This window comes from Salvelinus alpinus, chromosome 21 (genome assembly GCF_045679555.1).
Source record: "Salvelinus alpinus chromosome 21, SLU_Salpinus.1, whole genome shotgun sequence".
Classification (NCBI taxonomy): Eukaryota; Metazoa; Chordata; class Actinopteri; order Salmoniformes; family Salmonidae; genus Salvelinus; species Salvelinus alpinus.
This window is the reverse complement of record NC_092106.1, coordinates 1227120-1242693: the sequence shown is the minus strand read 5'-3', so window position 1 is coordinate 1242693 and position 15574 is coordinate 1227120. Positions and strand designations below refer to the sequence as shown.

General features: G+C 39.3%; 1 protein-coding gene across 7 annotated transcripts in view; it reads left to right on the top strand.

The window, feature by feature from the left end:
- The window catches only part of LOC139547551 (protein furry homolog), a 236771-nt gene extending 221440 nt beyond the window's left edge, over nt 1-15331 (top strand). For 5 of the 7 annotated variants that reach the window (XM_071356440.1, XM_071356436.1, XM_071356435.1 and 2 more), the window contains exons 58-64: nt 533-682; nt 974-1072; nt 1437-1520; nt 3729-3746; nt 4536-4646; nt 9699-9910; nt 12172-15331. In XM_071356440.1, coding sequence (XP_071212541.1) covers nt 533-682; nt 974-1072; nt 1437-1520; nt 3729-3746; nt 4536-4646; nt 9699-9910; nt 12172-12430 — 933 coding nt within the window. In that variant the 3' untranslated portion in view covers nt 12431-15331. The remainder of the gene's footprint in view (nt 1-532; nt 683-973; nt 1073-1436; nt 1521-3728; nt 3747-4535; nt 4647-9698; nt 9911-12171) is intronic. The other 2 variants (XM_071356437.1, XM_071356441.1) reach the window with 1 other exon arrangement.
- The last annotated feature ends 243 nt before the right edge of the window (nt 15332-15574 follow it).

Genomic DNA, 15574 nt, shown 5'->3' with positions numbered 1-15574 from the left:
ATATGTAAATGTGAAGCATCTGGTTGGCGTTTCCACTCACTACCAAATATGGTGATGAGAGCAAACCCAGTGGCCGGCAGTGGGAGAAGATGCAGCAAGATCGATTTTGGCCGATATTCTGCGAATGTTCTTATCGCTGAAACATTTTATCTCCATTTCTGTTTCCAAAAAATAAAATCTGTAAAACAGTGGACTGCGTTTTGTAGACTTTACCCGTTGCCAAGTTTCTAAACAATTGCGTTCTTTAGGAGTGCAAGGGCGAATTGAGTTATTGCACACGTGCACTTCAGAGTAGGCTGTCACAGTGCTAACAGAAATATGCAAATAAATGGTAGAACATGCTAATGGGATCTCACTAGCTCGTGCTTGGCTCTTCCCACCTTGCTTGTTCTACCCACTATGATTAATTTGCGCCCATTGGAAATTGTTGGTCTATCTTGGGTTAGTTATAAAAAAATCTTTGATTTTGGCGTTGCAAAATGCGCCATGCTCTACCAATTGATCCACATATGTTCGTTTTTTTGCTTTTCAGAGTATTCAGAGCAAGTTCTGCTCCCTAACCTGCGATGCTGCGGGTTACCTAGGAGATGGCCTGCGAGGGATAGGTTCCAAGTTCCTCAGGTCGTCCCAGATGCTGATATCATGCTCCGAGTGTCCTACGCTGTTCGTAGACGCTGACACCGTGAGTAATAGATCAGCATTTACTAATTTATATTCTATTCATGTGTAATGGGTGTAACTTATGGTATTTTGGTAGATCAGCAATTAATTCACTTCTATACTTCAGTTTTATAATTAGTAGTGTAATGCAATGCCCATGTTTTTTATATTACGTGTGTACTGTATGTATTGTGTATATTTTTTGCTGATGTACGATTTTCTCATGTACAATCTTATCAAACAATAACAATGTGTCATTAGACCACTCTTTTGGTCACCCCAAGTATAAAACAAAATGGTTTCCATTCCCCAGATCATCTCCTATGGGCTCCTGGAGAAGATTAAATTTAGTGTACTGGAACTCCAAGAATATCTGGACACTTACAACAACAGGAAAGAAGCAGCCATAGCTGTAAGCCCTGATACATGAGTTGCTGTTACTACATGTTTTAAATACACCCGGTTACCAAAGTCACCTTGGTACAGCCCGAAGAGGATGAACTCTGTGTCTGGTTACTCTCAGGGTTTCTTCCTGCTAACAAGTTTTTACTTGCCACTTCCGCTTTCTCTTTGTCTGAGTTACTTTTTTAAAACCTGAGTTACTTAAAAAAAAAAAACTGATTTACCGCATCCCTGAGTTACTTTTGTGACAATTGTTGGTGTTGAGGGCTTTATACCTTTGATTGATTTGATTGATTGAAGTACCAATGTTTCATCAACTCCTCGTGCAATTCAGAATATGATGTTACAATAACTCCCCCTTTCCTGTCCCACAGTGGTTAACCAACTGCAAGGCCACCTTCCCCAGAGGCAGTGGGGGTGTCATGATTACCAACCAGCCGGGGGAATACGAGGAAAAGGTAGGACCTCTGTCCACGGGTGTGCTCGCATACTCCCTTAAAAGAACTAAGCTTGAAAAAAGCAGCAATAGTACTATTTGTCCATCTTGAGACGCTGTAGCCACTTCTCAAAATAGTCTGAATTAATTATGAATTTTGACATTTTTGCAAAGGAGATCTTAAGATGTTTGGTGAAGTATTTCTCAAGTTAAATAATTTGCATGGAAACGAGTCTTCTCTCGTTGAATGACAACAAGCACTTAATTTAATAATCCTTACTGTTGACCAATTACCGATGAAGGTGCTAGGACTTCGGCTACCAACTTCGGCTTGCCTCGAAAACATCCAAAGACCAAAACTAACAAAAACGTCACAAAATGTTGTGATAATGCACTGAACAAAAATATAAATGCCACAATTTGGATGCACTGAGATACCGTGACTAGATCCTGAGGCCCATTGCCGTGCCATTCATCCGCCGCCATCACCTCACGTTTCAAGATGATAATGCACGACCCATGTCGCAAGAATCTGTACACAATTCCTGGAAGCTGAAAATGTCCCAGTTCTTCCGTTGCCTGCGTACTCGCAAGACATGTCACCCATTGAGCCTGTTTGGGATGCTCTAGATCGACATGTACGACAGCGTGTTCCTGACAATATCCAGCAACTTCGCACAGCCATTGAAGAGGAGTGGGACAACATTCCACAGGCCACAATCAACAGCCTGATCAACTCTATGCGAAGGATATGTCGCGCTGCATGAGGCAAATAGTGATCACACTACTGACTGGTTTTCTGATCCACGTCCCTACCTTTTTTTAAAGGTATCTGTGACCAACAGATGCATATCTGTATTCCCAGTCATGTGAAATCCATAGATTAGGGTCCAATGAATTTATCTCAATTGACTGATTTCCTTATACCGTATACTTGATCAAATATACTTGATAAAATATTTGAAATTGTTGCATGTTGCTTTTATGTTTTGTTACTGGTTAATTGGTTAATGAGGCCTCTTGTTATTGGTTAGTCAGATACTAAACGTTTTGTAGACAATGGCAAAGATGAGTGACATGAATAATGCTTACTTATTGAGACTTTGTGGCTATACTAACCAATTTGTTCTCAGTAGTATTGCCTATTATGTATGCTAAACTGACAGTATAACCCAACATAAAAAAGCTGTATCGTTTTGATATTTCTGGAAATTGTCATGTTGGAGAATGATAGATACTAGAAGAATTATGTTCTGTCGTGCAGATTTCAGATACAGTATGTTCTATTTCTCTGTATACTGTTCTCACACATTACTGACATGAGAGGGTACTTCAGATCTCAACTGATCCTTTCACATTTCCTGCCTTTCGGTTACTCTGTGGTAACTCTGTGAGTGAAATACTTACATTTTCTCCTTGAATATCATCAGAACCTCCAGATTTGAGCTTGTTTCTGGGCAACCCCTGAGTTGCAGCACATCACATTGATTCCCTCATCCCAATGTGTAATGTGGCCATTTTGACTCTGCTGGGCAGGGGAGCAGTAGGCTATGTGCTAGTCTGTTAGTGCTATCATGCCAACTCTTGTCACTCATTGTCATGTTTGGCTTGACAATGAGCAATGGCAAGAGTATACACAGTTCTGGGACCAGGCTAGGGAAGCAGGTTCTGCTAATACACGGATACATCAGTAGCCTCGTCCCAGATCTGTTTGTGCTGTATTGGACATGGCAATGACTACAGGAGTTGGCTAGCACAAACAGATCTGGAACTTGGCAAATTTGCAGAAAACATTAAGACTTGCATTATAATCCCAAAACATCCAAATTTAAAGATATATAAATGTCAGCCTTATAAATATTGAGTGAAATATTAAGTCAAGTTTAAAACGGCTTTGAGACTCCCAGCAGAGTCCTAGTGCATTGAAGAAAGTGACAAGGCAAAACCGCTTACCTGTTTGGCTTTTTTTTAAATCACGGGACCACCCGGCTTTCAGTCCCTAGACTGCAGCTGGTCCTTTCTCCTCACTCGCACTCGCATTCTCTCCCTCTCTCTGATTCTCCTTCTCTCTATCTCTCTGTTCATGTGTCAATAAAATGAAAGCATTTTATTATGACTTAGGCTTATACTGTTCACCTAACCCCGGACTGCCGATGGTTGCATGCCTGCTATTGATTTTCGATGTCTTCCTTTCACCTCTCTCTTGTCTTGTAACACGCTTGCTTTGTAGCAAATGGAATTTCTGGCAGTAAGTTCAAAATGACTTATTCCTATTTTCTGATAGTGCCCTGTCTAAATTAAGCTGGGCAGTGTCTCTTGCTCACTGTTAATATTCTGAAGTAGTTTAATAAAAGGAAAAAATTAAATGTTCTCCCTTATATATTCACCCATTGTGATTTTTGTATTAACTTTTATTTATTCAGGGTAGCCCACAAAAATGATCTCACAACGTGAATAAAAATTTAGATTACAATTAAAACAAGAAGAATAAAGTTACAATATTTTACCTTTATTTGAGAAGTCAGTTATGAACAAATTCTTATTTACAATGACGCCCTAGGAACAGTGGGTTAACTGCCTTGTTCAGGGGCAGAACGACATTTTTACCTTGTCAGCTCGGGGATTCGATCTAGCAACCTTTCGGTTACTGGCCCAACGCTCTAACCACTAGGTTACCTGCCGCCCCATATGACACATTGGCGGTGTTACCAAAGGATATTGCCTGGCATCCAAGATACTGAGTTGATGATAACAGGTCTTTGCAAAATAAATAGGCCTACAATATTGTACCATGGCCAAACCTACTGCTTCTTGGTGATGTCAATAACACTACTAAAGCCAACTTTACTAAAGTAACATGTTCACATGTAGCTGTACCTTCTTTTCTTTCAATTGAGAAACCAATAGGCTATGTCAAAGTGTAAAATAAATTGGAATGAAATGAGCATAGAGTATTTAAACGCAACAAAGTAATACAACTTGAACAGAGTTTCAACGAGTTGTTGTTGACCGCCATTTTGTTTGTGTGTTTGTGCAGCAACTGGAGCTGTGTCAACGACTCTACAAGCTCCACTTTCAGCTGCTGCTGCTCTTTCAGTCCTACTGTAAGCTGATTGGGCAGGTCCATGCTATCAGCTCTGTCCCAGAGGTAAGGCTGTTGGAAGTGCCCAAAATGGCAACCTATTCCCTATATAGTGCACTACTTTTTTGACCAGAGTGCCATGGGCCCTGGTCAAAAGTAGTGAACTACATAGAGAATAGGGTGGCATATGGGATGCATTCATTGTCTATGGTGATATAGACAGTAATCTGCTTTATTAACAAAATACTTTGAGACATTTACATTGTGTTAAGCACTTAAAGGAAAGGTTCACCCATTTTTTAATGTTATATATTGGTTTTGTGCATCATGAGTGTTCTATCGATTCCCTGGGCCATTTAATATTTTCACGTGTATCAGAGTTATTGGCATTAAAGCAGGCAGAGATCCAGTCGGTATGACGTAGCACTTTGATAAAGTCGCTCTCACTTCACTGGAAGTTAATAGGAATATGACTTTTAGATAGTGAAAACGTCTATCATACATGTCCGATTTCACTACTGGCCAATGTCATAACTCGGGAGGATATCTTCTTTCGAATGAGCCATTGATAAGGAGGATGGGATCCATCCGCATTATAAGGCCGCGTTGAGACAATGACTTATCAATAACCCAAGCACAGATCAGTTAATCCCTACTAGTGTGTCACTGAGTTGTCATAATAATTCAGCAAATGTACAATATCCCAGGGAAGTTGGCAGACACAATGTAAGTAACCTGTAAGGTAAAATGCACACCTGTTGTATTCGGCGCACGTGACAAATAAACTTTGATTTAATATGTAATTTATGTCCCTCTAACTGACCTGAATGCCTCTGCTGATCCTACAGCTATTGTAGGCAGTAATCATGTGCCTACGAACCAGAGTTATACTGTTAGCACTGAGGCGGTGTGCCCTAGTAAGAAGTCCACTGTGGACATAAATCACATGAGCATGTCTACTTCTGCTAAGCTTCCCAGTAAAGGAATGAAAAGATCAAGCATCCCAGAAAAGTTCCAAAAATTTGCCAGCGGAGGTTCTTCAATTAAATGTTCAGAGCTTATGTCGCGACCGTTTGTGGTAGATGTTGGCAGATTATGGCAAATTGCATCATTCTGTCATTGCACCACACTATCACAAATAAATGTTTATTTGTCACATACATGTGTTTATTTTTTATTTTACCTTTATTTAACTAGGCAAGTCAGTTAACTTCTTACGGCTGAAATCCCGCTAACGGGATCGATATGACAACAGCCAGTGGAAGTGCAGGACGCCAAATTCAAACAGAAATCTCATAATTAAAATTCCTCAAACATACAAGTATTTTATACCATTTTAAAGATAAACTTGTTGTTAATCCCACCACAGTCTCCGATTTCAAAAAGGATTTACGACGAAAGCACACCAAACGATTATGTTAGGTCAGCAACTAAACATAGCCATTTTTCCAGCCGAAGAGAGGAGTCACAAAAGCAGAAATAGAGATTAAATGAATCACTAACCTTTGATGATCTTCATCAGATGACACTCATAGGACCTCATGTTACACAATACATGTATGTTTTGAATGGATACATAACGAATTACTATGGGAATAAATCTCACTGAATGACAGAAATATTGGAATAAATTAGGCTAATGCAATTGAATTCAACAAATTGTTGCTTACTGAAACACCCAAAGTCGTCCAATTGTTATAATTGGATTTGAAGCAATAGCTTCCCCGCGTGTGAGACGTGTGAGACAAGCATAAGAACTCGTCTTGATAAATCAATCAGATTTGTTTTCCTTCTTTTCACTGAATCTCCATTTGGATATTTGTTAGCCTACAATTAGGGTGTGGAAATGTTAGGATTATTTTCCTCTTCACTCGCAGTCGCTTAGTGGCCTAGGCCTACTCCCGACCGGTCACGTTGTACAGCTCCATATTTTCCTAACGTAAACCCTGATGCCTACATAGGCTACTGTAAAATACATTTTTGTTTTTCTTTGAATGGAAACACCATAATATTAATCAATTTAATTCAGCTAAATTTTGAACAGTATAAACAGCAGAACAAGTACAATAATAATTTACAAATAAATTATAATCAATCCCATATAGTTTGTTGTAAGAAAAAAGGTTTTAAAATCTCTAGTACAGCCAATATTAAAAACAGTCAAATGCATTTGTGAATTATATCGCTTTAGCCGACATTTTGCGGTTTATTCATTGTTAAATTATTCAAGGCTCCCTTTGTTATTTTGTTTTATAACTAAAAACAGCTACAGTAAACAGAACTCTTTGGTCTACTGTACAGCTCCATGTCATTTCAATAACTTAGCTTCTCAAAGATGCCCTCTGGTGGTCGAACTAGCATTAATGGCAACAATGGCTGACAGTAAAATACTATGACGTCATGCACTCCAACGTGCCATACCATTCCGAAGCACCCCGCAAGCTGTGCTGCGGGTATGACTCAACTTTTAAAGGAAGAACCACTGTACATTAACATATGTAGCTTAAGAAACAAGGTACATGAAATCAATAACTTGCTAGTAACAGATGACATTCATATTCTAACTATCACTGAATGAAACTCACTTAAATAATACCTTTGATACAGTGGGAGCAATACATGGTTATAACATCTACAGAAAATACAGAAATGCCATTGGTGAAGGTGTTGGTGTATATATTCAGAACCACATTCCTGTAAAGCTTAGAGGATCTTATTTTAAATAATGTTGAAGCATATGGCTACAGGTTCATCGTGTAAGAAGCTGCTATAGACCACCAAGTGCTAACAGTCAGTATCTGAATAATATGTGTGAAATGCTTGATAGTGTATGTGATATCAACAGAGGTATATTTAAATATTGACTGGCTTTCATCAAGCTGCCCACTCAAGAAAAGCTTCAAACTGTAACCAGTGCCTGCAACCTGGTTGTCGATTTAAAGGAATTAAATCGTCAACATGTATTGATCACATTTTTACAAATGCGGCAGAAGTTTGCTTTAAAGCAGCATCCAAATCCATCGGATGTAGTGATCACAATATAGTAGCCATATCTAGGAAAACCAACTTTCCAAAGGCTTGGCCTAATATAATATATAAGAGGTCATACAATAAGTTTTGTAGTGATTCCTAGGTTGCTGATCTAAAGACTATTTGCTGGTCTGTGGTGTGTAATGAGTAGCAACCAGATGCTGCACTTGACACATTTATGAAATTGCTTATTCCAGTTACTAATAAGCGTGCACCCATTAAGAAAATGACTGTTAAAAACTGTTGAATCCCCATGGATTGATGAGGAATTGTAAAATAGTATGGTTGAGAGGGATGAGGCAAAAGGAATGGCAAATAAGTCTTGCTGCACAACCGATTGGCAAACGTACTGCAAACTGAGAAATCATGTGACTAAACTGAATAAAAAGAAGAAACTATACTATGAAACAAAGATGAATGATAGTAAAAAGCTTTGGAGCACCTTAAATGAAATTGTGGGCAAAAAGGCAAATTCCGCTCCATCATTCATTGAATCAGATGTCTCATTCATTACAAAACCCACTGATATTGCCAACTACTTTAATGATTTTTTTCATTGGACAGATTAGCAAACTTAGGCATGACATGCCAGCAACAAACGCTGACACTACACATCCAGGTATAACTGATCAAATTATGAAAGACAAGCATTGTAATTTTGAATTCCGTAAAGGGAATGTGTAAGAGGTGAAAGAATTATTGTTGTCTATCAACAATTACAAGCCACCGGAGTCTGACAACTTGGATAGAAAATTACTGAGGATAATAAAGGGACAATATTGCAACTCCTATTTGTCATATCTTCAATTTAAGACAACTAGAAAGTGTGTGCCCTCAGGCCTGGAGGGATGCAAAAGTCATTCCGCTACCCAAGAATAGTAAAGCCCCCTTTACTGTCTCAAATAGCCGACCAATCAGCCTGTTACCAACCCTTAGTAAACTTTTGGAAGAATTGTGTTTGACCAGATAAAATGCTATTTTACTGTAAACAAATTAATAACAGACTTTCAGCATGCTTATAGAGAAGGACATTCAACAAGCACTAGCTGAGAGAAATTGATGATAAAAAGATTTGAGTTGTTTTATTAGACTCCTGTGTGACTTTTGACATTATTGTCATCCCTACTGCCTCTGATCTGGCAGACTCACTAAACACAAATGCTTTGTTTGTAAATGTAATGTCTGAGTGATGGAGCGTGCCCCTGGCTATCCGTAAATAAACAAATAAATTGTGCCGTCTGGTTTGCTTAATATATGGAATTTGAAATGATTAATTATTTTACTTTTACTTTTGATACTTAAGTATATTTTAGCAATTGCATTTAGTTTTGATACTTAAGTATATTTAAAACCAAATACTTGTCGACTTTTACTTAAGTAGTATTTTACTGGCTGACTTTTACTTGCGTAATTTTCTATTAAGTTATCTTTACTTTTACTCAAGGATAAATTTGAGTACTTTTTTCGACCACTGTGTGTAGCTACGTTTGCTTGCCAGCCAGCCCATAGAGAGAGCATTGCATTGTGGATTTTGTAGTCGACTTGAGCTGCAACAGATTTCCACAACGATATTCCATGTTGCCACCAACTTTATTATAATGTTCACAAAAAATATTGTTCTCACATATTCATTTTTAACACTATAAATTAAAAGAATGAGTGGTTTTGGGTGGATTTTTCCTTTAAGGCAATAGATTGATTCTCTATCCCTACCTCATGGATTTATTGATGTGTAAAGAGCATGTATTAATACTACATTTATTATTATAATATTTATATGCCAGTCAGCAGACATTTTTACCTAAAGCAACTTAGAGTAGTGAGTGCATACATGGCTAGCCCCATCGGGAATTGAACCCCTGACCCTAATGTTTCAAGCACCATGCTCAACCAAGTGAGCCACAATTAAGACTGAATGGTGGGATCTGAACCTCGATCTCCCGCTCAGGAAACCATGTCTTAACCATTAGGTCCAAGAGGAAGTTACCTCTTGAGCCGAGGGTGACACTGATTTTAAGTCACGGGCGGGGCTACGTCCTCCCGAGAGCGTGAGTCCGACTCACCTCCACTATACTTCCTCTCCCTCAGCTGATGAATATGTCCAAAGAGCTGAATGAACTGAAGGGCAGTCTGCGGGCTGCAGCAGCCTCCGTGACCTCCAGTGACCTCCAGGCTGCCCAGGAGACATCCTCCTCCTCTGAGCCCACCTTCCTCTCCTCTGAGGCGGCTGTACAAGCCATCCTGGAAGCTCTGAAGAACCACGAGTTCACCACAGCCATCCGCTACATCCGCGAGTGCAGGTAAAAAGAGAAAATAGTGTATTGCATTTTATTTGTGTGTTGTGTTGCCGTTGTTTTGGATCATTAAACTGATTATTCGGGCGGGAACCTCGTTGGTACTAAATAAATCTAAATATTGTAAATGATTGTAAATGAAAAAAGCCATAATAATGCTTAAATGTTGATTGGAAATACTTAAATTATTACAAATGTTCAAAATGCTTTTTCTTTTATTTCACCCTTATTTTCACATGGATGACATATTGAGACTTAGGTCTATTTTCCAAATGAAACCTGTGTAATACAGTATAAAAAATATATATATACAGTTGAAGTCGGAAGTTTACATACACTTAGGTTGGAGTCATTAAAACTTGTTTTTCAACCACTCCACAAATGTCTTGTTAACAAACTATAGTTTTGTCAAGTCGGTTAGGACATCTACTTTGTGCATGACACAAGTCATTTTTCCAACAATTGTTTACAGACAGATTATTTCACTTATAATTCACTGTATCACAATTCCAGTGGGTCAGAAGTTTACATACACCAAGTTGATTGTGCCTTTAAACAGCTTGGAAAATTCCAGAAAATTATGTCATGGCTTTAGAAGCTTCTGATAGGCTAATTGACATCATTTGAGTCAATTGGAGGTGTACTTGTGGATGTATTTCAAGGCCTACCTTCAAACTCGGTCCTTCTTTGTTTGACATCATGGGAAAATCAAAAGAAATCAGCCAAGACCTCAGAAAAATAATGGTAGACCTTCACAAGTCTGGTTCATCCTTGGGAGCCATTTCCAAAAGTCTGAAGGTACCACGTTCATCTGTACAAACAATAGTACACAAGTATAAACACCATGGCATGTTTATAAGCGTGTGCGAGCAAGGAGGCATACAAACCTGACTCAGTTACACCAGCTCTGTCAAAATATTTGACCCAAGTTAAACAATTTAAACGCAATGCTACCGAATACTAATTGAGCGTATGTAAACTTCTGACCCACTGGGAATGTGATGAAAGAAATAAAAGCTGAAATAAATAATTTTCTCTAATATTATTCTGACATTTCACATTCTTAAAATTAAGTGGTGATCCTAACTGACATAAAACAGGGAATTTTTACTTGGATTAATTGTTAGGAATTGTGAAAAACTGAGTTTAAATGTATTTGGTTAAGGTGTATGTAAACTTCCGACTTCAACTGTGTGTGTGTGTGTATATATGGAGTAAATAGTGAACAGGTCTCAAAATCAACACCAATGGGTACACCCTTATGCTCTTCAAATTCAGACTCAACCCCATCAATCACGATGGCCTGAGTTCTGTCACTAAGATAATCATGAAACCATGAACAGACGTGAGAGCTCAGACCTATCGAGGACAACTTACTCAATAAAATAACAATCAAAAGATTTTGACAGGTCCACAAACAAAGCAGCACATTTCATTTTAGTGTCTAAAGGATTGGACAAGATCATTAATAACTAAAGTGGATGCTGTAATTGTGCTGTGCCCAGGCCTAAATACATTTATCTGATTTTTCTTTTTTTTAAAGAGCAAAGTTGTAAATTTTCTAAGGATTCAAGAATCTTAGCTAGAAAAGGAAGCCTTGAAATGGGGCGATAAGTATTAAGATCACTATTAACCTCACCATTTATGTAGTGGCAGCACAAGAGCTGATTTCCATACTTTTGGAATATTTGCTGATAGCAATGTTAAATAAAAAATGCGTGTTATTTCACCAAAAACGATGGGCGCTGCACACTTAAGCAGACCAGGATCCAATTGGTCGGCCCTGTGAATTTCTTGTTGTCGATTGCTAGTAAAGCAAACATTTGTAAATGGCCTAAAAAAGCTTTGACTATCATTTATCTGATTCAGCAAGTTTTCCTTATCAGCATCCATCACAATATCATAGTGAACATGCTTAGAAGTATTTTAAAGAGAGAAAATGGTGACCCGCTGAAATAAAGTGGTGATTAAATGCATCAATGATAGTATTTTTTTCCTTAATGAGGCCAGTGTCTGAATTAATTTGTTGTGGTATAGAGGAAGTAGAACCCTTCAGGAATTTTCCAGTGTTCCAGAATTTAGCTGGGTTTCCATTACAATCTGAAAGAGCGGTTACATAATTATGAATGGTAATTCTTATCATGCTTATAAATAATACTTACTTATTAGTTTAGAAGTAATTTATTAAGCTTTTAAGAAAAGTATTAGAAAGTGTTGAGTTACATAGAATTCAGGTTCATGATGGTAACTGCTTATTTTGTCTGAAGGAGGGTGTGGCCCAGTGACATTTTCGGCAGCAGCTCTGAGGATGAGACACAGACGTTGCTGAACATCTACTTCAGATACCAGACGCTGGGCCAGATGGGCACCTTTGCACTGGTGGGCTCCAAGCAGGACCTCTCGGAGATCTGCGTCAAGCTGATGGAGCTCAACAGGGAGATCAGGGACATGATACGCCGGGCCCAGGGCTACCGAGCCATCACCACCTTTCTCCCAGACTCCGGTGTGTCTGGCTCCAGTCTCTGACACTCAGGAGGAATGTTGTGCCTGACTCCAGGCTCCAGTCCCAGCCCAAACTGAGCCCCCAGCCTTAGCACCAGTTCACTGCCCTGTTCTAGCCCCAACACCAGCCCTATACCTTAGCCCCAGCCTTTGCCCCAGCTCACTGCACTGCCTCAGCCCCAAACTTCGGCCTAGCCCTAGCTGCAGTTCACTGACCTGCCTCAGCCCTATACCCCATCATTATATCAGCTACAGCCTCCATCCTCAGCCCATGTCCTATGCGCTGCTCCAGCCCTCCACCCTAATCCTACCCTGGGTATGCTGCTATGGTTACCGTGGTCACAGCAAGCTCTCTCCTTGTGTCCCTTCTCAGAGCAGGGGGCCCTAAGGATGTACCACTATTCAGCTCGCCAGATGTGCAGCAATACTGTGGGAGTGAACGTGACGAAGCACAACTTTGCTCTTAGAAACAAACATGAGCTTTTATTGCACTAATATTTCTGGATAACATCACACAGCGGCCACTTGCTACTGAGGTCAATGGTTTTCACGTCTAACAGAAGACATACCAAAGTTACAATTAACTTTTTCTTCTGCTGAGTATCTGTTATTTTAAATTTTTAAGGGAAAATGTGCAATGCTTCACAGAAGTGAAAGACTTCTGTGAAGACTACTGTAACATGAAATAATGTTTTCTTTTCATTTTAGTGCTTTTCGCTACTTGAATATTATGGATTGCAGGCAGAATTATGCTGAATATTTTGAAATAGAGAGCCTGTGTGTTTATGTGAAACTGACTGTAACCAGACTACAATCCATTAACACTGCAAAGCACAGACATACGGTATATACATATACAGTGCATTCGGATTGTATTCAGACCCCGTGACTTTTTCCACATTTTGTTATGTTGCAGCCTTCTAAAATGTAATGCATAGATTTTATTTCCCCTCATCAATCTACACACAATACCCCATAATGTCAAAGAAAAAACTGTTTTTTAGAAATGTTTGCTAATTACTCTTTAAAAAATCAGAAATATCACATTTACATAAGTATTCAGACCCTTTACTCAGTACTTTGTTGAAGCACCTTTGGCAGCGATTAAAACCTTGGGTCTTCTTGGGTATGACGCTACAAGCTTGGCACACCTGTATTTGGGGAGTTTCTCCCATTCTTCTCTGCAGATCCTCTCAAGCTCTGTCAGGTTGGATGGGGAACGTTGCTGCACAGCTATTTTCAGGTCTCTCCAGGGATGTTCGATCAGGTTCAAATCCAGGCTGTGGCTGGGCCACTCAATGACATTCAGAGACGTTTCCCGAAGCCACTCTTGCTTTGTCTTGGCTGTGTGCTTAGGGTCGTTGTCCTGTTAGAAGGTGAACCTTCGTCCCAGTCTGAGGTCCTAAGCGCTCTGGAGCAGGTTTTCATCAAGGATCTCTGTCTTTTCTCCATTCATCTTTCCCTCGATCCTGACGAGTCTCCCAGTCCCTGCAGATGAAAAACATCCCCACAGCTTGATGCTGCCACCACCATGCTTCATCGTAGGGAAGGTGCCAGGTTTCCTCCAGACGTGTTGCTTGGCATTCAGGCCAAAGAGTTCAATCTTGGTTTCATCAGACGTCTTTAGGTGCCTTTTGGCAAACTCCAAGCTGGCTGTCATGTGCCTTTTACTGAGGAGTGGCTTCCGTCTGGCCACTCTACCATAAAGGCTGCAGAGATGGTTGTCCTTCTGGAAGGTTCTCCATCTCCGCAGAGGAACTCTAGAGCTCTGTCAGAGTGACCATCAGGTTCTTGGTCAACTCCCTCACCAAGGCCCTTCTCCCCCGATTGCTCAGGGGGCCACCTCTAAGAAGAGTCTTGGTGGTTCCAAACTTCTTCCATTTAAGAATGAAGGAGGCCACTGTGTTCTTGGGGACATTCAATGCAGGAGACATTTTTTGGTACCCTTCCCCAGATCTGTGCCTCAAAACAATCCTGTCTCAGAGCTCTATGGACAATTCCTTTGACCTCATGGCTTGGTTTTTGCTCTGACATGCACTGTCAACTGTGGGACCTTGTATAGACAGGTGTGACTTTCCAAATCATGTCCAATCAAATGATTTTACCACAGGTGGACTCCAATCAAGTTGTAGAAACATCTCAAGGATGATCAATGGAAACAGGATGCACCTGAGCTCAATTTCGAGTCTCATAGCGAAGGGTCTGAATACTTATGTAAATAAGGTTTTTTAATACATTTTATTTTTAATACATTTGCAAACATTTCTAAAACTCTGTTTTCACTTCATTATGGGGTTTTGTCTGTAGATTGCTGAGGATTTTTTTTATTCATACATTTTAGTATAAGGCTGTAACGTAACACAAATGTGGAAAAAGTCACGGTGTCTGAGTACTTTCCGAATGCAGTGTAGATATACATGCTCAACTACTCTGATACGCTGTAGATCTACTGTCTCGAGGACCTAGATACCGCATTGGGCTAGCTATTACTTAATCTTATTTACAAAAGTTACCTTTCTATGCTATAGCTATTTTGCTTAAATGAGAATTATATTTACATGAAATGAATATGCTTTGAACTGACTAGTTTTTATAGAAAGATGATGAGAATAAGAACATTTATTTTGTCTGTTAAAACTGCCAAGCATGCACATTTTATGTACTATAAAGTGTGATAGAAATATTTATGAATATGAGAAACTATTTTAACTCCGTTACATTTGTACTGTACATAGTGTAAGTGGAGCTTTGCTCATGCTTGTAAGATTGTATTTTCACGTTTTAAATTTATGGTTGGACTATGCATGTAACTGAATATTTGTAACGCTTCTGTAGGGACTGTTTCACCTGTAAATACTACTGCTTTTGTGATGTATACTGTACTTGTGTTCTGTACACTTCTGTAACAATAAAAAATATACTTTATTTTATTTTGCCTTTATTTTAACAGGGAGTCATACTGAGACCAAGGTCTCTTACAGATGAGCCCTGAATTACATAAATATCAGAAAATACACACATCGAAATATAAATACAAAATCCAAGCATTTGCAAAATGAAAAGAAAAACACGGTCATAAAAAAGCAAACACATTCATCAGTAATAAGGTCCTCAATCAGCTTTCTGAATTGCCCTAGAGGCACCAAAACATGAAATGTAAGAACAATT